Genomic DNA, 27,512 nt, shown 5'->3' with positions numbered 1-27,512 from the left:
ATGAAAAAGCTGTGAAAACAGAACTAGCATCTTTATGTTAGACATATTTTCAGCAAGTGCTATATTACGTATTTCTTCTTTATTAAATATGTAAGGCAAAGGCAGCGCCAATAAAAGAATCCTCAAATTCTCCAGAATATAGTAGAGATTTAAAGCAGCACACCTATTCCAAAACTGAAAAAAAAAGAAGGAAAATTTAGTCTAATTCCTGACACTGTTATTGAAAATGCTATTGAATAAAGAACTCCCAGACCTAACGAAGAAAGTCGTAATTGGTCACCAAGCATTTTAAAGAACAACTAGACATTATGAAATGGCATGAATTTTTTATCTGAGGTAAAATCCATGTTGACACAAAAGTTTCAGTGCAGTAATGACCCCTGTGCTCTTAAGGCTCCTTAATACTTCATCATAAAAATTCCTGTTAAAAAGCAGTCAGGAAAGTTATTTTCTTATTTTTTTTAAATAATTTTTTCCTTTTTTTTTTTTAACTTAAAAATAGTAAGTAAAAAAAGCACTTTACAAGAAAATATTTTCTTTGTGGGACTGTGTCAGTTCACCTCTTTTCCAATGAAGAATGAGAATGAAATACTTACTTTAGGGCATTGCAAAACTAAATCTCATCAGCCTCTTTGAACCATCTTGCCTCTGATACTTCAGTCTTTACTTGGCCGATGATGTTTCATGGGAAATACAGACAACCCAGAAAACTCAAAAAAGTCATGGGTAAACAGCTTTTAAATATTTCAGAAAATAAAGCCGAAACATGAGAATCTTTTTCGACAGAGAATTTCCAACTTGATATACCCCTCATTTTTAGTTACAGAGGATCTGAACTGGTCCATACGTGCTTTAGTGAGATGCTATTCCTGGCTTGGAAACAACTGAGAAATTTAATAGTATGAAAATAATTTGCAAAACACAATCCCTTTGCCATGTACCTTAGCTTCATAGGATATCAGCATACCTTTGCTTCATAGAATTGTATTCACTGACAATTTGGTAAAGTGTATTCATAATCTCAATAAAAATGAGACAAGTGTTCATGCAGTACCAAACAAGGCAGATTTCATTGTGTGAGCATTTCCCACCATCGTACTAGAAAAAAGAAAGTGTTAGTATGTTATTGTGATCCATTTCTCCAGAGGAGAACCCAATTGATATGAAACAAGGTTCTTTGAATCTGATACTACAGATGCTGTTTCTTGATATCTGTTGTAAAACCAAAATTGTACAGTATTCAGATTAAAATGATTTGCTAAGACACCTGACAATCCTCAAAATATCAAAGGAGGTAGGTCCCTCATATCCCAAGGTATTACGTTTGAAGTACTTTTTTCAGCCTTAATACATTCTTTTCATATGGAAAGCAGGAGAATTTTATTCTGCTTTTAAAGACAGCTGCTTTCTGAGTTATTTTAAGAAATTCACTAACAGCTCTTTTCATTTTCTATAATATGATTTCAAATTAAATAATAGTAATTTAAAATCTTTAAAAACCAAGGACTAGAATTAAATTATTACCTTCTTGTTTGCTTTCTTAGCTGATGAGCTGCCAACAGCATTCAAGTAATAACAATTCCCAGCAAGCATGGTTATTTATGATAATTAGATTTTAAAAACTACCATACTTACTGCAAATAGTAGGACTCTCATCTGAGTTATCTGCACAGTCATTTACAAAATCACACAATTTATCCTTTGGAATGCAGTACATGTTGGCACATGTGAATTCCTCTGATGTGCAAGGTCTGCCTGGGATGAGCAAAGGGGAACAATCTTCAAAGGTAATGTCATCCACTGCCACGTCTCCCATGTAACTGACACCACGTTTTGCCCTGAAAACAACCTAATAAAAATTACAGAGCTATTACAGTAAGACACCATTAAGGTATATAAAAGCTTTTACATTCAAAATGAACATAACAGACTATGACAGTCCTTGCAAATCTTGAAATAAGAAGTGGTCAGTCCTTACTGTCGTAGCGCAGTCCTATGAAAGTTTGTACTACTACTCGTACAGATCTGTCACTATAGTTATTGAAGGACCATCTTCTAACATCAACCAAGTACCAAAAAAAAAAAAAAAAGGGAAAGAAAATGAGCAACACAAACTGGTACTAATCCCCACTTCTAATAGTAAGGCTTCCACTTACTTCTGCTAAGTAAGCATGAAAAAGGCTAGTCTGAGTCATTCATCAGTTATTCCCATTAATATAAAAAGAATGTTAAAGTTTCATTAAAAGCCATCCAAGACAGAAGTACCAGAGAACATAACACATTTTTAAATACATTCCTGGCTGTCTGTGTCTTTTTATAAGTTTACAACTAAGCATGGCATACCCATGACTAAGTATCTCTAAGAGGCTTCAGAATCTGCTCATATTTCAAAGTGAACATCACGCTCAAGACTCTTTTTTTCATAACCAGATGTAATACTGCTACACACTAAGGAGAAGGAAGTGGAATAGTTTATTCTGAATTGGATTCCAGAATAGAAGGGATTCTCCATCTTAAAAACGGATATCAGTCCGAGATTGAAGGGGATTGAGAAATTTCCAAAACCTTGTGTCCAGCTCAGATAACTGATCAGCCAGCCAAAAAGATGTCTTTTGCTATTCAGAAGTGGAGGTACTCTATGTGTATGGGGCAAAAAGGGAAGTGAGGAGTTGAAGAATGCATAATATAAAAATACCTAAAGCCAGCTGTCTAGAGAGCATATAATATAGGAATATATACCTGAAAATTTGAACGAATTCCTAAGAACACTTCTGCTCTGTTCCATTGGGGACCTTGGTTGCCACTTTGAGTCCACAGTTTAGAAGTCTTATTACCGGTTTTACAGAGTACCTAAAAAGGAAATAATTCTAGGTCACAAAAAATCCTTCCGTTTCCAACTCACTTCAGGTCTCTTAATCGTGTACAAAAGTATGACAGTATCTTGTATAACTTATCTCTATACCACCATTAAATATCATAGGATCATAGATTTCTGGAGTTGGAAGGGAACCTTAAGGATCATCAAGTCCAACTCCCTGCTCCTAGAAGGACTACCTAAAACCAAACTATATGACTAAGTGCGTTGTCCAGACACTCTTTGAACTCTGACAGGCTTGGTGCCATGACCACTTCCCTGAGGAGCCTGTTGGAGTGAGCGACCACCCTCTCAGTGAAGAACCTTTCCTAATGTCCTATCTTACTCAAAATGATTTGCCAGTGTAAATGACTATTCTAAGAAAATAAGACTTTAAGATTTTCTGATCTCTTCATAAACACAATCAGTCCAGAACCTCACCTGGAGTAACTTATTCCCTTAATTTATCCAGAGTGGCTAGCTGCAAATAAAAAATTGCTCATTAATAGGTCGAGATCCATTTGTAAAACATGGAAAAAGCATTAACAGAAAGAGTTACTGAAAAATATATTAGTTTTTTCTTCTACAAATCAAAACTTGTTCTTTTCTTCTAAAGACCAAATTTTACCTGTCAGGGCAGCGGAAGACCCTTACCCCTGTGAATAGTCATTGAACTGGGGAAAGCCGACACTTTTCGACCTGAGCACAAAGTCCTAAATATGCTTTGCTCCAACCTCTTGGGCATCCAGATTCAACTGAGCTGACAATAATGACAGGATGGGTGCTTGATGAAGTGTATCAAGCTGTTTCTCCAGCCAGTACTCCCAGAGCTAAATATCGGTTCACCAGTTGCCTGAACCACTTCTGCTTTCAAGGATTTATTGCTACTCTGTGTAATCTTCTTAGGGCAGCCCAGGCATTTTTCATCTTAATGAAAAAAAAAAGGGGGGGTTTTTTTGAAGATGCATGCAGTCTTATGAGTGTACACGATATTGCATAACAGGTAAGCTCTGCCAGGCAAATAGAAGATCCTCACGCTGAAGAGCTTTCATTTCAAGGAACATGAGAAACAGGTGCAATATATTAAATTGAATAGAAAAACAAAGTGACACCTGGCTTTATAGAAAAGAATAACTGCCTCCAGAAGACATGAATTTTAAGGGGAAAAAAGTAAATTGGAGAGAAACAAGGATTAAAGATATTATTTGAGAGAACAAGAAAAGGTTTTTCTTACGCTCACATACAAGCTGTGTTTATATGAATATAGATATAAATGTGAGTATGTAGACACATACACACATGCTTTTACATACACTGTAAATTACCTTCTGAGTTGTAAATCCAAGTCCTTCATCAGAATATCATATTTTCTGTCATATCATGCTAAAGGTTATAATTTTAGAGTTAAACATGCCCATAAATTTATGCGCTATCAAAATCCAAAGCTTCTGTGTGCCCTGATGTGCTTTGAAGCCCTATGCATTTCGATTACGTTACGAGTTATTGAAAAAGCACATCTAATACTTTGGTAGAGTTACCCATGCCAAATCAGAGGGCAGAAGCCAGACAAAAATGATTCCAACAAATATTCAAACTGAGGTGGCACAATAAAGTGACAGCTAATCAATGCTTAAGAAAGTCATAAGACAACAGGAGGGCAGCCATTCATGTGAACAGCATGAATCTTGGGGTAAGAGATGGATAAAAGTGATTTTTAAGCACAGAAAGATTCACATTCATATAATACTTAGGACCTTTAGAAGAAAATAATGAGAAATTACATAAATAATTTTGTATTCTGAGTTATTCCTACATTCGTTACTAATTGCTTAATTAACCAGTTGAAATCAGGTAATTATTTACAATGTTTAAAATGCAAAGGTGTTGTGATTTTCCTTTGGTACATTTTAAAATCAATTAAATTATAGAGGGGAGGAAAAATCAGTTAAGGAATAGAGGGCAATTATAGTCTCCTGTGTTGAAACTGAGAAAAAAATTAAAATCTATATACATTTGCCTTTTGTGGTGGCAATATGGCCATGGCTCCATAGAATTTGCTGTTAATTTCTACAAAACACTCTGTGGACTCAATTCCTACTAATATGGGTTCCTACACTCTAAAGAATCCCTGAACTCCAGAGTAAATGCAAAAAAGTCTCAAAGCAAATTGAACTGTCCCGAATCTTAAAACTGAGGACAAATTATCTTTATACTCTGATTTCCCACTAATTCTGATGAATTAAAATTTTACTACTTGCCAAGCAACCTAGAAAGATCTTTCTTGCTTGGGAGAAATTCAGAGATTTTTTTTTTAAAAGACGATTTTAAAATTTAAAATATAATTTTAAAAAAAAAAAAATCAAGAAAACACAAAACACACTTCCTCTGAATGTCTAGCAGGTCACACGCATGGGTTGAAGAACACCACATCTTAGATTTCAGTTTAATGTCAACATACATTTTAATTTCACCTTCAAAATAGTTGAATTCTACCTAGCTAGTTGAATTCTAGCTTTTTATTGTATTTGTCTTTTGTTATTCTAGTGAGAATTTATTTGTACAATGAAATTCACACACATTGGCCACACCCAACTTGATACAGGTGACTGGGTAATTTATTCTGAGTATTTTTTTCAACCCATTTCTGAAGCTGTAGTTATTGTGTAACATTCATGGGAAATCACATTATAGTTACTCAGATGTGTGGCAAAAAAACCGTTGAGAACAATGTTGTTGTTTTATTCATTCAGTTTGCAGTGAGTCATTTGATCTACAAGCTGCTGAATGAGTCACATTTCCTTCACAGAAGTCTTTTCTTTAACTGGAGTGAAGAAAAGGGTATGGGTAAGCAAGTTTGTTGCGGTTATGTCCTAGGAGCAGTCCAATGCTGCTTAATTAATGTAATTAACCTCTGAAAGATATGTGTTAAACTTTCAGAGGAATAAGCTGTTTATATAAAACTTTACAGCAAATTTTAATAAATTACTTATATTTTTCATGCTCCCACATTCAGCCAAAGACCTTGATGTCCAAGAATCTACTGATGCTTTTCAGTGTCAAAGGGTATTATGCAATACAAGGCTTTTTCTTGTATGGAAGTTCCAACCATGGTATGTCTACAACGGTCATAGCTTTTGGTTGTTGTAGAAAGTTACATTTTCCCCAGCTCACTTGAGCTAGTGGTTCCTGCAGATCATAACATATTGAGAGCAGTGGAGTGTTAGTAATTGTTTGTTTTCATTTACTAGCCTAGGCTTTAATGAAACTAAATGACAGGGCATGAATTTTCTCACAGCAATTTTGGGCAGAAAAAAACCCAAAACCCAACCCAAACCAAAGAACATCTCCATACCTCCAGAGAGCCTATTGTTGAACCATTCATGTGGTTCCAGAATATGATTTTGCATTTGGGCCCCGTAAGGGAGATGACTGGGGTAGCGATGTCAGCAGTGTGACCAAATTCTCCATTCGAGCTGTCTGCAAACAGATACCAGCCTTCTTCAGTAGACCTGCTCAGAGAGAAATGTTTTTCTTTATCAAAACAAAACATTTAATCAAAATTAAATTCTTGTTAAAGTTAAAATAGTAGTGTTTCCTTATATGGATACAACATCTTTTGTCTGGTTATCTGGATGCTTTTAGTTTAACAGCGTGTAGCTGGAATCCCAAAAAGCCCTTGTAAAGGAAGCTAGTATTTTTATATCAGAGATTGGTAAAATAAAATACAGAGCTGAAGTCAGTCTTTACCCACAGGGTTGTAGAGGTGAGGGCTGGAGGGCATCCGAGTGTCATCCCCCCCTCCCCACCTTTCCTCAGAGAAATTGGAGGGTTTAATCCTGGCTCTTGAGCTGCTGGGAAAGATGCAGCTGGTTTTGCAGTAAGCATCAGACTCTGAGTGTACAGAAAGACCAGAAGTGCAGTTTCAGTGTTTTGGGTGTCTAAGATTTGCCTTCCAAAATCCTTGCTTTTCAAAATTGAAAACAGCTGTTCACCAAAGATAAGATTCTGTTCTCTTCAGTGGAGCTGCTACACACCCAGTGCTTCTCAAAAGAAAGAACCTTTCCAACAAGGGATTACAAACCTGACAACAGGATCTATGTTTTTTAAAGGGTCCTGGTATCAGGCTTTCCTTGCTTTTCAGTTTTCCTTTTTGGCCAAGCACTGAGCAACCACTCCATAAAGTTGCACCACTGCAACTGTGAGAAGGCAGTGACCATGCCCTGCAAGCACTGATGAGAGAAATGCTTGGTGCCCAGAGTGTGTTCACAGACTGAAAGTCCTGCCAAATAGGAAGAGTAAGGCCTTCAATGGTGCAGATTCAAGAATTTATTGGCTTTTTACCCACCCTCTCTAAGTTTTTATACTTAGAGCAGTCTAAATGACTAAAAGACTTTGGTGCCTGTAGTGAGAACTCAGTTTGATGCAGTCTTTTCTGCAGCAGCCCCACAGTATTAAACAAATACTATAAAAGCTACTTTTTTAATAATCTAGTAAAGTCGCTTTGAAATCTTGTAAAAAAATTAAAACTTGTTATAAAACTTAAGAAAATATCTTCACTATTTATCTAGACACAATTTATCTCAGATCGCAATGCATATGTTGAACTCAACATGTACTGATCTGTGTGATAAAATAACTATGAATTTAGCACATACAGGTTTATCACTGCTAAGTTACAACAAAACTAATAGGTTACATTTATTGTATAGAATAATTTACACTCAATAATCACAAAATACTTTAACACATTAATTTAGGACTGTCATGTACTCTGAAAGCCAAGGAGAGACTGAATTATACATACATTCAGTCAGTTTAAGAATAGCATGTTGTATCTACTATAGTATGTGATAAAAAATAGGCTAGAGACAACTTTTATCTCTGTAGACACACAGCAATTTCCTCTGAGGATCTGAAGTCCTTTAATTAATTCACTCATCCTTAGAATCACGTATGCAGTAACCTGTTCCTAACACGACCAGTGACAGATTGATAGACTACAAACAGCCTGATCTTCTTTTTGCCCAGGGCAAAAAAATTCATAGAGTATCTTCTTATTCTTCCTATAACCTGTGGTTGATCTTAAGAATATATATTTAAATGAAAATAATTTTCCATCTCTTTCTCTTTCTTAATGTTTAAGACTTAAATCTTTGCTTCATAGGAAAATTGAAACCTAGTAATAGCCATTGACACAAAACAACCCTTCAAAAATTTGTGCAAATCAGTGGCTGGTTCATTGCTCGTTACGCAGAGTACTGCTTCTGCCTCTCCTGGTATCACACCAGAAAAAAAAGGGATTAAAAAGGCAAGTGCTGTAGCCATGGGAAACCACAGAATATATTTTGTTAGATGAAAATAAAAAAAAAAACTATTCTGGTAGTTATAAAACATTTTGGTGCAGAAATCCCAGGCTATTTCCTGTACCGCAGCGAAGTGTAACTCCAACACTTTCGTGGGTCAGAAGGGGGGGGAGCACTTTTACTAGTTAATCAGCCACAGTTCAATCCTGTAATCATTACACCCTTCTCAGAGGTTTCCCAAAACCTTACCTAGCATGCAAGAACAAGAGAATCACTGTATATGTATGTACTGGTAAATACCTACATATTTATTTTCACAGTTATATGTGAAATACCAGCAAATGTCAAAAGGCACAGAAGCGGATTATTCCCATAATTTCTCTTTAGCTAGGAAAGATGATTCTCAGATCTAAACTATTAATACATTTGTTGTATTTAAAGTGAAGTACCAAAAGATCCCATAAAATGAAGGAACTTATGCAAGAAAAGATAACATTCTGCAGAGAGTTTCTTACATGTTAATTGGAGCATATGAAGTTAACCTGATTCATAATTGAAAAATAAAAGCTTGTACATAAAATATCAGTAATGTGTGGGGTGGGTTGCCTATGTACATATTTTTACGTAGAAATCAAATACATGAAGGAACATAGTAGTAATAATCAGAGTTAACATTTCTAGTGCCACCCATAACAAAAATGCCCAGTACTTTATAGTAATTTTTTTCTCTAAACCACATACAAGTAGATATTTTTGAATGAGGAATAATATGTTTTTAGAATACATCTTAAAATGCGGGGCAGAACTTCGTTTGTGTAGATCAGACGCTTTACAGGTAAAACCCCTGGGGACTGCTGATAAAGCCAAGAAGGACTAAAGTCAGTCTGGTGGGATTCTAGGGGAAGAATAATGATCTGGAGAAATCTGAATCTTCTCCACAGTCTTACTTATTTTTTCATTCAGAAGAAGATGAGAGAAGTGTCGTTGAAGCTTTACTTTTATCACTGTATCCTGGCAATCCAGACATCTTTGTAATTACTGCATGCATTTACATCGTCCTTGAGACAGCAGCATAAATATTTTAAAGTGAACTACTGCAGAAAATAAGGAGAAAAGAGAGTAAGATATATGCAAGCCTTAGGGTAATTAGGTGAAAAAAAATCCTAAAATAAAAAGTAATAGAGCATTTTTGTTAAATGACCTTCTCCTAATAAACTGCATGTACTATAAGTGATAACTGAAAACTTTGAAAACTACATAGTTACAAATGTTTCAAGCAAGTTTGCCTTTGAAATATTCATTTATTTTCCTCTTTTCTGCTAAAGAAGGCTGTTCTTTCAACGGAGCAATTTTGCCTTTCTTTTTTTCTTTGGTGCTGAGAATTCTACCAGAGTCTTGCCTGGAGGTACAATAATATCCAGTTGTCTTATGTTTTGCAAAAACATTTAAAAATTCAGAGTTTACTCTGTTACTGGGAACTCATGCCCTCAGTGGTCCAATAGTTGCAGCACGGTATTTACAATAGCATTCAAGAGTGCTGTAGAATGATAAAGAGCTCTGAAAAGCAATAAAACTTTCAGCCCTCATACGTCCCAGAGTATTCAGTATTATGTCCAGGTCTCTCAGTGAGATTAGTTTGAAACACTGGTAGGGTACAATCAGCACTATGATGAAGTTCAAACGCCCATCTTTTATTTGGTGTCTTCTGTCAGATATGTCTTTGTCCTGAAGGTAGACCAAAAATCACACCTCTGCCTAGATACTAGTGGTCCCACAGAGCATCCTAAGGGAGCAGGCATCATTACAATTTTTGTGCCATTTTTTCAGTGTTTGCTATAATGTCACATTTAAAACTAACAAACCAGATTGAAGTCCCCTCTACGATACATGGAGTGCTAGCCATTAAACATGGTTGGTGCTATGTGATTACAAGAACACTAAGGATGTGTGGGAAAGTAAGGGGAAATGGAAGGATCAGAAGGGGTTGGATAAGTGTATGTGGAGCATCCTTGTTCACCTTCACTCCTATCACAGAAATTTTCACACTTAGGACTACAAGACTGATATATTTTGACCTGTCCATGCTGTTGTTTAAAAGGAAAGGTTTCTTCTACTGCTGTCTGTAGCTGATATGAACTTGCACCATGTTTGCTCACAGAGCAAAGCAATCTCTCTCTGTCTTGAATTGATGATTCTATGATTCTATGAATTCTTTCAACTGTCTGGTATAGCAATCTGTTGAATTTACAGGTAGATGCACATTCTATAGGGGGAAGAGTTTGAAGAAAGTAATAAGAAATCATTCTATTTGCATATAGTTTACATGCTAGAGTAAATGCACTTTCTGTGGATGAATCTTTTGTAGCAGACCCAGTTAACATACATGAAATCATCTGTTCAGTTTGTCAAGCTGTGACTTTTAGAGTAAGAGATTTCTCAGCCAGCCTACGTGTATTTTAAACCAGTAAGTAATATACAGTCACAAGGTATTCCACAACTTTCCATCTTTTTTCTTTGAGTGATCTTCAGCCAAGGTAGCAGTTTCTTCATTGTGCAATTTGATCATCTGACCCCTCCTAAATTCCTTTCTTCCCTATTCCACTCCTCTTCTTTTCTTTTTTTTTTTTTTTTTTTTTTTCAAATGAGTCCTCAGGCATTTGATGGTAACAAGTGTAAAACAAGATATTGTTCAACATGTATAAGAGTGAATAAATCTGGCTTTCAATGTTGATCTTACATAAGTGTTGAAACTCAGCAGAATACATGCAGGCTCCCCTGCCAGTAGCTGCAAGATCTCAGGCTCATCTGGAAAATTACCCCATGGAAAACCTCTTAGTTGGCAGCTACAATATGTGTCATTAAAATCTTGATATTTACCCTTTGAAAATAATTAATTTTACTTCTGTACTGTAAGTATTCCTTATATAGAAACATTCCTGTGCCAGTGCAATAATCCTAATTAATTTCAGAGGGAAATTCACAACATTTTAACGGATGTAAAAAATTCACCGTAAGCAACTGAGCTACATTTCCATACTAGATTTTGGTAATAGCTTGATATTTCAACTATCTTTTAAAATGTAGTTAGCAAAGAATGGGCATTGTATTTCCCCCTTCAAAACATTCAGAAGAACACGGGGAACTGAATATAATAAATTGGAATTAGTACTGAGGGAAGGATTATGTGTGTTAAAAAAAAGTCACACGCCTATTCAAAAAATTAGGTCCAGCTTAAATCTGGTAGTGTTATCAAGTAGTCTCATGCTGTGAATTCTCATTTCACAGTAGTAATTGTCTATTGTTATAATTTCTGAGAGTGGGTCAAAAGTTTATCAGCTGAACTTTCCCGTACAGAAAATTCAAGCTCTGATTTAATTAATTGTTGGACACCTCTCACTTTCTAAAGTGTTAATTCATCTATGTACCTTCTACAAATTGTTTGAGAATCCCTGATAAAGTAGTTAAATGGACTTATAAAATACCCTTTACTCTTTGTTTTTCTTTTAGTTTGAAAACTAAATCTGGTTAGAAAACAAACAACTCCATTTCATTGAGTTCTGATTTCCTTTCAAATCTCAGCAAAAATTAGAGAAACGAACGAGCAAAAAAGGCAAACATGAGAGAGAAATTTCAATTTCCTTAGAGGGATAAGCATCCAAACAATTAGCATACCATATTAAAATTTGAAGTACAAAACTAGCAGCTGCCACATTCCTTTCCATTTTTCCTGGATATATATGCCCATAAACACTGCGCAGCATCTATGTAACAAATCAGACCTATTGACCTATTACGCATTTAAAGTGTTACTCTTCAGCTTTCCACCACCATATGTCCAGGATCTCCCAAGCCAGTCACCTTTCTTTACAGGACCTCTCTCTACAGGGAGAAACCCCAAACTAGTGGTCAAAAACCCAGTAGGGCACTAGATGACCTCTAAAAGAAGCACTCTCTTGATGAAAGGGGAAGGATTGTGAGATACTAGACACATCGTGAAAATGTGGGCCATCAAAGCTCGGGTTGATGGTTTGAATCAAACAAGACAGTGGTTTTGATTTGTGTTTATCACATCCTATGCATCCTTTATCAGGGTCGTGGGGCTGGGGGAGCTCAGTCTCTTCTCTATCTATTCCCTTTCCTCCAAAAGCATAGGTAACCAGCTGACAAAAGTTTTGCCAAAGTTAACATATTTGCAAGAGAATTTTAGTTTTAGATTAGCTAAGATTTCTTAATTAGAAAACATTTCATCAAAAGATTTCTGCAAAAATTTTTTACATTATTATTTCATTAGCTGAGAGAGTTAAATTCTCCCTTTTTCTTCCTAACAAACATATTTATGAGCAAAGATTTATAATAGTGTCATTATTTTCTTGTACTATGTCATCAGAGAATAATATTGGTATTTCAGTGCCTTATATATTTGGCACAAGGTGGTTGTGAACTGTGATACTTTGACCTTTCCACCATGCTAGCTTCATTTTCTGTTGATTCACACTACTTCTTGTTTATAACATCAGAAACCAGACAATATGAAAGTTTTGATAAAAAATTAAGGACATACAAAAGTCTATATTAAAAATCTTTTAGAAGATGCTAATCTTTCATATTTTCTAGCATTGACAAAGGTTGCAATATAATTATAAAGCATCCAAAAGTCATTAGTATTACAATATTACTTAGGAAACAGGCAAAGATACATGGAAGGCTTAATCTTTATCTCTGTATGTGTCCATATAGAGTCCACTGTAACTACAATATATTAACAGTGAAATGGGAAACGTACACATTGTAGCTATAGCACTGTTTACTTGAAATTTAGCTTTAAGGTGGGAAACTGCTGAAAGGTGAGTAGAAGCAATATAGAAATATTACAGAAAGTATTCTAGAAATACACCGAAAGAGCAAGCCTTTTGTAAAAAATACTGAAAAACAACCAAAAAAACCCAAACCCTAACAGCTCCCTCAACACTGACTGCATCTGCCTGTAGAAATCACAAAAAGATGCTGAAAATTTTCATAAGTGAAAGAGACCTTAATATTCAATCACTTATTCAGGAAGAAATTTTATCATCTCCTTTATACTCTGGGCAACAACTACCCATTATTTCAACCAGAAGGCAGCACATGATACAGGAAGGAGAGGATAGTCTGTGGACAGTGGCCAAGGTTTCACTCAAGATGTATAATAGCTGCGAATCTGAAAGAAGTGTGATAAAGCACACTTCTCTAGGAAGCATAAGTCTTATGAGGAGAAAGAAGGAGAATGAGAAGAAAATACCTTATTTCTTTAGTATCTGTATATGCTAGATATTCAGTGTCTGCACCAGAAATAGTTTGACTACTTATCCTTCTGTAGGTAATATAGGATGGCCTATTATAGATCAGGACATATGAACAAATCTTTTACAGCCCCTGTCTTGCAGTGACTTACACATAACATATTCATTGGCTTCAACAGGGTTCGTTCCTTGAATAAAGGATTGCAGCTGTGAGGATACTATTGCAGAAAAAGAATCTATATTCAAACTTAAAGTGTCATAAAACACATAACTTTCAGTAATATTAAAAGACAATAAGAACTCCAAGAACCTAACTAATTCTACTATGTGTCAGAGAAAGATTTCCCCACTTAACACTTCTAACCACTTAACTAATAATAGGTTTAAAATAGTCAGTAACTCAAATCTGTATTTAACAACTAGAAAGAAAAAAAAGGAAGGTTTTCTTCAATTGAATTTAAGCATTTCTGTAAGCATTTTAAAAAAATGAAAAGTAATTGAAAGCAAATAATGATCAGGAACGATGATCTTCACTTACAGCAACATGTGACAAATTTAATTTCACACAGCGGTAATTCCAAAAAGAGTAAGTTCTTTTACTGTGATTTGAAACATATTTTTTATCTAGTAACCTCCCACTTCCGTTAACATTTAACATGTAATAAACTCAGAATCAAAAAAGTGATATCTTTGTCATCCCATAACAAAGCAGATGTAAATTTTTTTGAATACTGCTTTGAGAAAGAGTATAATAGAGCTATTTCCTATTGCAGAAGCTATCCTCTAGCTGTGTTTACAGACAACTGTCTGTAAATTACTGGATGCCAACAGACCTGGTCCTTTGCACAGTGCTGGAGATAAAATTCTACCTTGAGCATCTAAGCTTTGGCACATGAATACAGGATTGACCTTCAATGGATAATTCAAACTGAACAGAAATAAAGGTGCTTAACACACCAAAACACTAGCAACATACTGAGACATGTAACTGGACACTGAGATTAGAAAGGTGCTCCAAAGAAAATCACCACAAATGCGAGAAGGAAGTCTTGCACCAAATCAAAGTGTGTTATACTTGTTATCACATGCTAAGAGTCAAAATTCCAAAAGAATCTTGCTATCTTTGACCACGATACAAGTGTAACACATAAAGCTTTGTAGACAACTTTGATGCCTTGTTTTCATGAATTCCAGAAAAAAAAAAGAAAAGTGTGCTGGTTATGTTTTACCCACACACAATGATTATATTCTTCAGAGTTTAATCTATTTTCATTATAAGATCAATCCCGTGCTGTGGCATCCAAATATACAGAGCTAAAAAATACTTTGAGTTCATTATCTTTCTTCATACAAAATTAGGTTTGATTAAATTACAATTACTTGAAATGGACTAGTTATTTGACATTATCCTGTAAATAATTTCTGACCATTAGCTTATTCTTAAAAGTAATCAGTATTTCACAACTACATATTTAAGTTGGACACACAGGTAATATGAACACTTTTGCTCCCCAAGCGGATGGTGCAAAACTTAGAATTACTTTTTCAGCACTTTTCAACCCAAAACTTTTTTTTCCCCAAAAAAGAATTATTATATTTGCTTCAGTTTCATTAAACACACAGTACAGGGTTTTCTCTTACAAAAATATGAAATGTACGGTCTTCAGCATTTACTTTTTAATGAACATATTGTTTCAGGTGATACTAATGTGTCCAGAGCATATTCTGAACAAGGCTTTACAGAAGAAACCAGAACTTTATAAACTAATCTGAATTACTTCTTTTAGATTCATCTGGCAGTATTATTCAGGTAGGGGGAAAAGAATGCAAATGGCTAAGCAGACTTGGTTGGAGATCAGATTGGAAAATTGGTGCACATTAACATAAATTTAGTTCTTTAGATTATTTAGTGATATATAGATTAGAGATAAGTGACATGTAGCAACCCAAGTCAATTTTGTGCACCATGCTGAGTGCCACAATCCTGTATTGCGGCAGTCGGAACCGGTGGTAGCTAAAATTGGGCTGAAGCAGGCATGTCCACATCAGCTCTAATCACACCTGAACTGCAGCCCTGACACACAGTTTGCAATCAGAGGAAAGTGCACGATGCTGAATGAACCACAAATCCAAAGTACGTCAAATACTGTTTTCCTTCTCTCACTATCTGAGCAGAACAACATTTTGGAAGTAGCAACGATGCTTTAAAAAAACCATTAGATTTCTTGCACAGACAAAACATGGTCACTGGACACTCCTGCCTTTCTGTATGGATTGTGCATTTACAACTTTTGCAAATCTCTAAACCCTCTAAGCTGTAGGTATGTCTTTTAAAAGTACACAGATGTGTCTTTATACCTACATAAAAGTGCTGGGTCCTTTAAAAGCAAGAACTGTATCATTGGTTTGAGGCTACCTTAAGATAGCAGAAGGCTAAAATTACAGAACAGCTGATATAAAAAACTAAAGCCTAATAAACTTAACTGCAAACAAATAAGCCTTTATAGTTGAACAATAGAGCAGAGATAAATATGTTATTAACTGGTCTAATCCCCCCCTTTTTTTTTCCTTTGTTCTGTCAGCATCACTGTTCTCAGAGAATCTGTGTTCAAACTCTCTCAAGATTTACCAATGGCACTTAAAAGCATTTGCAACATACCAACCACCACACAAAGCAAATGGCATCAGAGATGAAAGAGTCCATGTTTTGACCATAACATAACAGTCAGTAGCTCTTAGTAGGATTTTCTCCATTGGTGATTTTAGTCTGATGGCTTCTAACTGACACAGGGCTGAGATTAATTCATGGTGTTTCCATGGCTCATCTGAACCTGCCACATCTCATTAGCATTCTGTCATATCTGTAAATTCTGTGAGGTTGAAGGCAAAAGGAAACAAGAGTGTATTCCTTCTCAAATAACCAAGCTCAAGGTGAAAAAGCCACCAAAATTTCTAATCACAATGGGCATTAGTTTCAATTAGCAATTCTCTGCATGACAGATTAGTATAAAATGGTGTGTTACTGTAGAAAACCCCTCAGTAACTATATTTTTACTTAGCATCAAATGTCTGGTTCTATAGCCTTTTTTCTTGCCTTATCGTAACCCTTATCATAACCCCTTATCAAAAACCATTTACTAGCATGCACAGTAAAGTATTTGATTACCTGTGATGCTTTGTTAATACTTCAATGAAGTACTAATATAAATTAGTCCATATTTCACAAAAACTTAGAGAACAAGCATATACTAAGCTGCACCTCGTTCAAAATTACTGTGGAGGAAAACTTGTTTTCTGAACCTTCATTATCTGAATTCTTATTCTCTTAAAAAATCTTAATTAAATAAAAAAAATTATAGAATAAATTGTCACAGATTTTTTTTTTGTGTGAATGACCTAGTAAAGACTTAAGAAACAAGTCTTCAATTATTTGTAGTAATATAAATATAATAATAAATATGAAAATGGCAATATATTACTTTGATCTTCCTGGGTAGAAAGAAAGGCTACATTTCTTTTCTTAGAAAAATATTTGGCTGAATCCCTTTTATAAGAAAATATGTGTTTTAAATATCTGCTGGGCTAACTGTAAGCATCTTCCTGTAACTTCTGCATAGCAAGTATTTTGAGACACATGTAAGATAATCCAAGTGAATAAATCATCTTCCAGCCTTTGAATGAATGAATGAATGAATATAGCACACAAGTGCCTCAAGGGCTATTTCTAAACATCCCATCGACCAAGCTATCCCAATATTGGAAAAGGATTTTAAAAGGTTTGCTTTTAAAGCACTCCTCGAATCAGGAAGGTGGCTGGAATGAAGAATAAAGTATTGGTATGAAGTACTGTGAGGACTGAGAGCTCCAGCTGACCTTTTGGTAGCACAAAAGGCAGCTACTGCGGTGCCTGGAGGAGGGATGGCCTTGACTCCTCACATCCTCCCATTTGCATCTCTACAGTCTGCCTTTGACTTCCAACTTTTCACCCTTCCATCTAAGCATTAGGAGGCTGCTGTAGCAATGATTTTCTCTCTGTTGTTCTTATGGGTTGTTTCATGACCTTGATCCTCCAAAGCCCTGAGACAGTTCAATCCTGAGGAAAACCATGTAGCTGCTATGGAAAAGCAGTTATAGGGGTGAAATATGCTGTACTGGAGAGGATCCTCTGTGAAACACCCCATTGCTTCTCTTCTTGTCTAGCCGCTGGAGACAGTTTTCCCTTTATCTCCTTTGGTTTTTCACTAAGAGAAAATTTTACGTTTAGAGTCAATGTATCCAGCTATGGATGCTCCAAATAAAGCTTTGTGCATATAAAGCTGTCTCAGCATTCCTTGCACAACACTTTCCAGGTCATAGTTAATCAGGTCTCTGACCACTACACACAAATTATTCCTTAACTGGACTTGACTCTTTTGGAAACTACCTAGCATTTACCATGTACTCAAAAATGCATTTCAATGTAGATTTCAATACTCCTTTTATTATCTCTTCTCTGTCAGGCTAACTGGCATGGAACAAGGGCGGTTTGTATATGCAATATAATAGAAATGGTTTGGGGTTTTGGTTATATCAGCTAAGTGAAATGCAATCAGAAAAAAAGAAGTGCCTTCAAGTAGTTAAATTCAGTTTTCTCCTTTGCAATGTTTTATGGGTAGTGTCCTGTGGGATTACAATTTTTTTCACCTACTTTGAAGTTCTTAGACTCTCAATTTTAAAACAGTTCTTGACTGCTGAAAAAAACTGGTGAGCTTAAAATATTACATAAAGCCTTTAGTTTATCCAATTTTTTCCTGTGCTAAATTCTGCTAATGTATGAAAAGTAGACACAAAAGCAAGACAGATGTGTTAAACATATGGTTATCAAGGGAGGTATTTACACAGCAATAATTATTATGTGAGCTTAGAATTTTAGTTCCACATCCTTTTTTTTGTTTTGATTCATTAGTTTTGATGACAGAGCTGGGTATGAATTATCATATCAATTAAGTGCTTACAAAGTTTTCAAATAACAGTTGTACCCAAATATCATTAATAATGTCAAAGAGTTTCCTACATCACTAACCAGTTTCTCTAAAATGGAAATAAATTTATGGAGTTATCCATTTGCTGGTGTCTATTCTACACACTAGTTTAAGCCTACACAAATTTATACTTTCATTATTACACCATTTAAAAACCTAACTGCAATAGAGAATTCCCATTTGCTAAGGGTAGAAACATGCTGTAAGAGCTCTACATTCACATACATATAATGGTCTTGTCAGTGCATAATGCCAATGTTGCACAGCGCTTTGCAAAACATGTGCCAGCCTTTCTCCAGCTCAAGCCAAGGACTGTCAGGCTGCCACAGCAGACTCCCGTAACAGCTTCTGCTCCTCCAGCCTTGGGCTTACATATGCACATACAAGCTGCTCTTTCCTCCATTTCTGTAGTCATTACTTTTACTTAATTAATGTAATTACAGCTTCAAAGACTCACACCTCCACCGTACAATTTATCAGCCTACATGTGTCTAGCCCAAATACATATTCTGTGGGAAGCAGATGGTTTGAATCTCCAACTATTTACAGGTTGGAGTTTCTTTTGCTAAAAGAACTCACGTAAGATGCAATGTCACCCTCTCTTGCATCAGGATAATCCTGCATGTTTTATTTTAATTAGCAAACACACAGGATTACAGTGTTACAGCTTCTCTCATCTAACACCATAGAAATGTGGGGAAAATGGATGAGAAAATGAACCAAAACATTGCAGGGTTTTAATTCAACAAAACTGCTGCTCTGCATCTCCCGCTGTAATTTGGAAGCACCATACTCCTGTTCTCTTCTGTAGGCCAATAAACAAAGAGAACAGGGAAACAGCACAACCAAATTATATCTCATGTGAACCATCACAACAACAATGCCTTTCAGTGGTGCCTGAAAACTGCAATCTCCATGGATCATTTACTTTCTCTTTTCATCGGTCCTTTTCAATATACTGCTAGTTGCATCAAATTCTGAAAATATGTTGAAAACCAGTAATACACTTTCAGGTATCGCTGTGCCAATGTGAATTGGGAGCAGAAAGGCTGTGAGAGAATTTACTAAGTACACATACAGTGCTGGTATCAGCTAATATATAACAATTAAATAGCAGCCAATGAAATATTTGACAGCAAATTTAACATAAATAGTTGCTCTTTTTTCACAGAACACACTTCCTATACATATATATAACGTAGAGACCTTGAAACATTAGGTAGCACTGTAATTCTTTTTTGATATTGTTGAACGATGACTTTTTTGTGGGTGGTTGTTGTTTTTTTTTAAATATACAGTGATTTTAATGAAGTACATAGTGAGACAAATATATTGAGCTGACACTTTTGTAGTGACATAAATACTCTCAAGTTGAGTAAATACAATATAATCTCATTTTAAACTAGTAGCAATATAGCAAAGACTGTTGGAGTGGTTATAATTTAAAGTCAAATTTTGCACTCTGTGGACTATTGTCACAGAAAGTAAACATGCTTGTCACTAGAACTAGGCAAGTGTTTTTCTGTTCAGAAGAATGATGCTGTACAGAAATTTCCTTATTAGATGAAGCTGTATGACATTGAAAGTTGTTTATTCTTAATACATTTTCTAGTCACCTGTAGGGATTTTGTTTCAATAAATCTTAGCTGTTATCTTTAACTGGAATATAAATTACATTAATGCATTTTTTAAATCACAATTCTTACTTAAAACAAAAAAAACCCAAAAGAAACCAAAAAACAGGTAAACCAAATCTCCATGGCAAAAAGCTAATTTTTGCTCCTTGAGACAAATCAAGGAGTGTCTTTGGGAGGAGTCAGTAATTATCATAAACAATCTACCTAGAATTCAAAACTAATTTAGAAATCTTCACTGAGAGAACATAAACATTTTTCATTTTATTGTGAAATTATATAATTTATCAGAAAAATGGTAAAATATCAACCAAACTGAATTTAACTCAAACTACATTCATTTTAAACAGCATTAGTTAATTATTGACTGACGGCAGAATTTACAAGACCCATTGTTGGGGTAACTTGTACTGCCCACCTTTAAGCAAAGCTGCCAGGATGACAGCAGCCAGTAAGGTAGAAAAGTGAGCGTACACTGTCTGCGAGAATAAAGACTATCTGAGAAGGTATTCACCAAAGATGATGACCACAATCTAAATTAGACAGTAGCCAGTGAATTGCAAAGGCAGCTTTCAAACAAAGGAGAAGTCAGCTTGAAAAGAAGTATAAAAGTAGGACGAAAACTTGTAATAGTCATGAGAGATTACGGAGTGGAAACAGCAGCAGCCAAAACCTGTTTTTGACATGTCAGAGGTCATTTTGCTGGTACCACAACCACTGCATAGACCAGACAGAGTAGCATCCACACTGGATGGTGCAAATAGCCTGAATCCAGCTGGTGGGCTGATAGGGGTGCTTTAAAGAGGGCTGATTTCTCATGGCATATATATTAACAGATTGCAAGCAGCCATGTCTCCAAACTTGTTTTCCTGTAGGGGGAACATTCTTGTACCTCAGAAGTCCTCTGGGAGAGGGAGTGTACACGTATTTCTCTGGATGAGGAGGTAGTGAAACTTTTGGGAATTACTTATAGAAGAGTGTTTAGAAATTTGTACCTGTTTATTAACATTTTGTATTTTGATTCATCTGTTGTATTGATGCTATTGATCCTGTATATCTGCTTCACTGACTGTCAGTTAATTACATGCCATTAACAAATCAGTAAACTGCTTCAATACCGTGAACTGAACAGTTTTTCCTCCTGACAATTCATATGTGGCTAAACTCACACAGTCCAAGAAAGATTCAAGTATCTGAAAAATTGTACTCACATAGTATGATCAATTAATGGGCAGTATTTTTCTTGCCCAGGATAGAGATTTGCCCCTCTTCCAAGTTCCCACTTGAATATGTTTGTGGTACGGACGGAATAATTTCCTGACATCTGTTCCAAGGCTGGTTGATACCATCCACACTGGTTTTTATCCTCAAAGTTGCAGACTTCCCTAACTTTAGAGATGAAGAGTGAATATTTCAGGTTTATATAAAAATTGGAAATCATTAGTTGATGTTATGATAAAGTAAACAACATGGCAATAAAAGGGATTCCATCTATAGTATCCATGAATACTTACCCAGTACTAACATGCATAGTTTCTCTTCTATAAATAAAATATCAATTATATTTTCTATGTTGTTTTCAATTAGGCAGACTCTAATTTTGGGAATATACCAATTTGTTTACACCTCAGTATCTACCTTCATATACCATTCTAATAATCTGTTGTTTGATATACACTGAAATGGATATAAAATTCATCAGCTACAAATCTGCCAGCTGCTACGTGGTTCCTTCTTCAGTCCTGTAGACCGATGACATTAAAAACTCATTGCACACTGTGTACAAAGTCCATGACCAAAACTCTAAAAATCCAAATCAGTATTTCAAGCAGTCACTACAATACCTGAAAGCCGCATAAAAATGCAGCTATTTGGTATTGGTGTCAGATACTGAATTATTATCTTACTAAATAAATATGCAGCTGCTTGTGCCTCAGTTTTTGATTCCTGAGCAACTGGACAAGAAAAGTGAGCTCATTACCGTCCCTCCATCACAATGCATCCCCCTGTAAGAACATTTAGGGGAAAGAAGCCCACTTACTTTCCATTTCTGCAATGAACATTTATTCTCCAGTACATCTTCCTGAATATTTTGCAGAAACTTTTTCTAGGTGATCCAAGGTGAGTCTTGTCCCTCTCCAGAACTTTGAAACAGATTATTATACTCAAATCTAAGTGAGTGCTGTGAGAACTGCATAAGGAAATGAGAATTTATTTTAACCCATGAAGTTGAAATGCTAGTGTACCTGTGGTAACTTCTACATCCAGAAATCAGAGCATGTTAGGAGAATATGCCTGACGCTTCCTTCCTTGGAGACTAAAAATGGTAGACTAAGGAAGGAGTGAGTTTTGATTTATAGATTCTGTATCTCCAGTAAGGAGGGAAACCACAGCCAGTGCAGTTTCATAAGTTAGCAACATAAAGATCTGTGACGTTTCCAGGGAACAATGAGTGGCATAGTATTAAGTGTTTATTCCCCCTTTTTAATGTGTTTTATAAACATTATGTTTCAAATGCCTCCAAGAGAGATAACACCTTCCTGAGAACATATTTCTGCCCTCAGTCAGGACATGCTTAACTCCTACTCCAGCATTGTCATTCGAGTGATAAATTGCCATCATTGCTGTAGTGATGGGAGACTTCAGACAGAGCAAATATATGAAAGTGTATCCTCCACAATATTTCTCTCTCTCAGAAGGAAAACATGTTTTATAAGATAACGTAAATTTCTGGGGGGAAAAGAAGTTCTATCCAAAGGGCTCTGCATTTATGTTTCAGGGCAGAATTTCAGTGGATGGTGTTCTTTCACACTATAGGAAATTACTCAGTGATATTTATATATCAGATTCATTTCTTCCAGAGCTATTCCCACATGAGAAATAGACAGAGGGAGTCCAATGTTACTTTTCTTCATTGAGCCCTTAGCCCTGAGAGAGGTGGTTGAGTTCCCTACACAATGTGTAAGGAACGCAGAGTTTTGATCTTCAGTGAGAATAGTTTAGCTTACAAAGCTGATGAGGTCACTGTCTCTAGATGTCTGTCCCCCTCATTAATCAGCTTGGTACAGCAGTATTTTCAAGTACTGTGCTTTAAGGCATAACAAAGTCATTGACAATTTCTTCTAAAACGCTATCTTGTGAACTACTGCAACTCAGAAGCAATCAACAAATGTCTTAGACCTCTATGGACAACATATAGTGACCCTGTCTGTTGTCCCAGTCCCAGTGTTCCTATCTGACCATCGGAGCTCTAGGAAATTACAGGCTGGAACTCACTTCTGTGTGGAGTGAGCTGAATTTCACAATCGTTGCTGCTGATGAAAATACTTTGTATTAAAAAAGAAACCCCAAACCTCATTATCATTGAAGTAGGCAAGAAGTGGACCCAAGTCTCCCAGATGTGCAACCCAAACATGAGACTGTAAAGTTATTCTCTCATCCGGTCTGGACTCGAAAACATTTGAAAAATTTAAGTGTCATAGGTTATTCAATTTGAGAAGCTATGCTCACTTAAAAAAATTGTCATGCATAGCTACAAACCATCGGGAACTAAGGATTCCTTCCCCCCTAACCCCCATTTCAATAGTAAGTTGAATTGGAACTCCAGGTCTGCATCAGCTCATTAGAAGGCAGAAAGTACATAACATCTCAGATTCACACATTAAGAGCAAAATGTTATTATTTTTCTGGGGAAAGTCACATTAATAATAGCATCTATTTTTAGATACCTTTGCATACCTTTGCAATGTCAAATTGCAAAGGTAAATACAGAGTAGTTAAAGCAATGTGTTTAATAGCCACAAACTAATAAGGTAGCAAACTACAAGATTTAGTACACTCACCACAAGCTGATTCATCAGACTTATCAGAGCAGTCAGGTCTAAAATCACACTTCTGGATCATCTGGATGCAATGGCCAGAGGCTCTACAGACAAACTCCTCCTCTGTGCAGTTGTTCATGGGAAGCGTGGCAGGAACTGAAGTTCCTGAAGTAGTTGTAGAGATTGTTGGCAAGTTTCCTTTGAAAAACAAACCAACAAAATGTTGAGTGATGGGACTAAGACATTCTAGTTTTGTAATGATTTCTCCCCTTGCTACTCCCACCCTTTACTGGAAACATGTCTGAGTGGCCAAGGTGAATGACTTAAATTCTGCCCAGCAGGAATGGAGTTGAATATTTCCTCAGTGGAAAGCACTAGGTTGGTCATGCTAGCCTACCATCATTCATACAGTCTTCAACGTTTGCGCAATATATTTACACCTCTTACCTGTCTTTCAAATTCGGATTAAGTCAGTGAGTAATTTCAAAAAACTAATACCACGGAGACTGACAGAACAATCACAAAAACTTAATCTTCCTGTGAACCAAGGCTGACAGATTATTCTGATGATAATGGCTTTTTTTTTTTTTTTTAACGCATTGATTACTGCAATCAACTGTGGAAATTACTATGTCGCCTTCTAACCTTGTAATTTCATCACTGAAAAAAATATTGTTTTCTCATTAGAAAAATTATTTTGAGGTCACCATCTTGTTCCCCACTTCCTTTATGGTTCACTCAAACTCATTACCATTTCTTTCAAATCAATTGTCTTTGCTTGTCCTCCTATTCTTTACGATGCACCTTTCTTCAGGCTTACTCTAATTTCTTGAAAACCCTTACTATTATTGTTCACAAAAGGAATTTTCATTATATAACTCCTTCTTTAAATTTAATCATTAATTAACTTATTAGCTGTAGTGCACAATGCACCTGAGCAATACACCTGAGTTAATTAAAAAGTATAAGTGAAGGCTTTTTATATAAAAAAATGTGTCTGGACAGCGAGGATTTTTTTTTTCCCCTGAGGCCTGGAGCACTAAGACTTATAATAAATTCTCCATGAGCAGGAGCTATTTCTGTTTCATAAAGTAGAAAGCACATCTATGACATCGAATTAATTATACTCCAATCAAATGAGTGATACTTCCATAATATCCTAAGACTCAAACAAAAGACTTAGAGGAAGGAACGTTTGAAGGAATAATTCCACGATATAATAAATGTATGTACAATTCATAATAATAGAAAGCACCTTATTGGTCAGAAATTTCTAATTAGAAATGCCACATTCAAGTCTCTACTACTAATCCACTAGAACAGGAAAAAAAGTACCATAACCTTCACGACATCTGAAAAGAAAGGAGAATCCGCTCCTTTCTCTCTTCTTAAATTATTTATTTTCTATAATTTCTGAAATAACATTTTGTCCAGAGTAAGTATCATTGAACAGCCATTGGTTAGGGCATTCAAATGATGCATCAAAGAAGTATGCTCAAGTTTTGACATCTTTAACATTGCTTATGAGGGACTTCAACTTCAAGCTATCAAGCCCATCTCTCCCTGGTCAGTATTTGATTATTTAAAGTGGAAAAAAAGCAACTGGGCAGCTAGTGGTTAATTCTAGGGTTCAGGGAAGTGAGAGCTCCACTTTTTTTCCCTGATTCAACTTGTGTTAAATATGGTGAAATATGCCATAATATTGACTATTTTGCAGACTATTCCCAAAGTCTCTTTGACTCTTTTTTGGTTGTTGGGATTATTTTATGGTGTGAAGGAAACAAAATAGAGGCAGGATGATGGACTGTCTCAAAAATTGCTCCCAATACTAAAAGTGTTTTAAAAAATGCACAGAACACAACAACTAGTTCCTATTAAGCTCTGTGTACCATTATACTTGAGTATTTTTATTTTAGTTTTCCACAAAATATCAGGGTTTTTTTCTTATTTATGAACTTTTAAACTCTGACCGTCTGTACTTTACAACTTTCTTCTTGTTTATTTGTAAAACTTTTTCTTCATACCTTATTTGTAAAGATGTAGGAATTTTTTATTAGCTCTTTTAACATTTTATTCCTCGAATATAAGGCATTGTACATTAATTATTAAAAAAAATTATATTCAAAATTTTATAATGAATGATGTACACTGTATATCCTTGGTAAAATGTGAGATAATTATCTGCAGAAGAAACATGCCATATGCACTTGATATTCCTGGTAGACCTAATTATATCTACACGAAATTTTTGGAGTAGCAGAATAAAATGCATCTGCACAAGGGTTTTTAGAGTTAGTGCTAGGATCCTAATATTCTGTTCTAAGTTGTTTGCTGTTCTACAGCCCTATTATGACTGTACATCAGCTGTCATACCATATATAACACTGCAATGCCTGCTGCAGCTAAGACTAGTCCTCTTAAAATCCCTTCTGTGATGAAGTGACAGGTCTGCAATCTGGCATCTTGAAGTACATGTATTTTGGGACATAATATTTTACAATTCTGTAGACATTGTGCTACCCTAGGTAGCAATGACTTCTGAGGACAGGCTGCTCTGTCACCTGAATTGTTTGTGTCCTGTAATGTGAGAGCAATTGGCACGGTAAAAACGTTAAGAATTATTGACATCATCTATCTGGACTTGTGCAAGGCATTTGACACTGTCCCGCACGACTTCCTTGTCTCTAAATTGCAGAGACATGGTTTTGCTGGGTGGAACACTAGCTGGATAAGGAATTGGCTGGATGGCTGCACTCAAAGGGGTTGTGTTCAACGGCTTGATGTCCAAGTGGCAAGCAGTGGTGAGTGGCATTCCTCAGGGGTCTGTACTGAGACCGGTATTATTTAACACCTTTGTTGACAACACGGATGGTGGGATTGAGTACATCCTCAGCAAATTTGTGGACGACACCCAGCTGCGTGGATTGGTTGACACACTGGAGGGAAAGGATGCCATCCAGAGGAACCTGAACAGGCTTGAGAAGTGGGCCCATGCAAACCTCATGAAGTTCAACAAGACCAAATGCAAGGTCCTGCAGGTAGGTTGGGGCAATCCCAAGCATAAATACAGGCTAGGTGGAGAATGGATTGAGAGCAGCCTTGAGGAGATGTTCTCTCGCAGTCCAGAAAGCCAAATGTATCTTGGGCTGCATCAAAAGAAGCACAGCCAGCAGGTCAAGGGAGATGTTTCTGCCCCTCTGCTCTCATGAGACGCCACCTGGAGCTGTGTCCACAGCATTGTGTCCAGCTCTGGGGCCTCCAGCATAAGAAGGACATAAAACTACTGGAATAAGTCCAGAAGAGGGCCATGAAGATGATCAGAGGGCTGGAACACCTCTCCTGTGAACACAGGCTGGGAGCGTCGGGGTTGTTCAGCCTGAAGAAGAGAAGGCTCCGAGGAGACCTTATTGTGGTCTTCCCATACCTAAAGGGGGCCTACAGGAGAGATGAGGAGGGATTCTTCATAAGGGAGTGTAGTGATAGGATGAGGGGTAATGGTTTTACACTGAAAGAGGGGAGAGGATGCTAGGAAGAAATTCTTTACTGTGAGGGTGGTGAGGCACTGGAACAGGTTGCCCAGAGAAGTTGTGGGTGCCCCAT

The 27,512-nt window shown here is 36.2% G+C and overlaps 1 protein-coding gene across 1 annotated transcript in view; it reads right to left on the bottom strand.

Moving 5' to 3' along the window:
• The window catches only part of MALRD1 (MAM and LDL receptor class A domain containing 1), a 246,729-nt gene that overhangs the window by 141,057 nt on the left and 78,160 nt on the right, over positions 1 to 27,512 (bottom strand). The window contains exons 19-23 of the mRNA XM_074157371.1: positions 23,934 to 24,110; positions 21,303 to 21,480; positions 6,207 to 6,363; positions 2,740 to 2,850; positions 1,636 to 1,849 (exon numbers count right to left, since the gene is read on the bottom strand). Of these exons, the coding sequence (XP_074013472.1) occupies positions 1,636 to 1,849; positions 2,740 to 2,850; positions 6,207 to 6,363; positions 21,303 to 21,480; positions 23,934 to 24,110 (837 nt within the window). The remainder of the gene's footprint in view (positions 1 to 1,635; positions 1,850 to 2,739; positions 2,851 to 6,206; positions 6,364 to 21,302; positions 21,481 to 23,933; positions 24,111 to 27,512) is intronic.

Source organism: Numenius arquata, chromosome 12, assembly GCF_964106895.1.
Source record: "Numenius arquata chromosome 12, bNumArq3.hap1.1, whole genome shotgun sequence".
Classification (NCBI taxonomy): domain Eukaryota; kingdom Metazoa; phylum Chordata; class Aves; order Charadriiformes; family Scolopacidae; genus Numenius; species Numenius arquata.
This window is presented reverse-complemented; position numbering and strand designations above follow the sequence as displayed.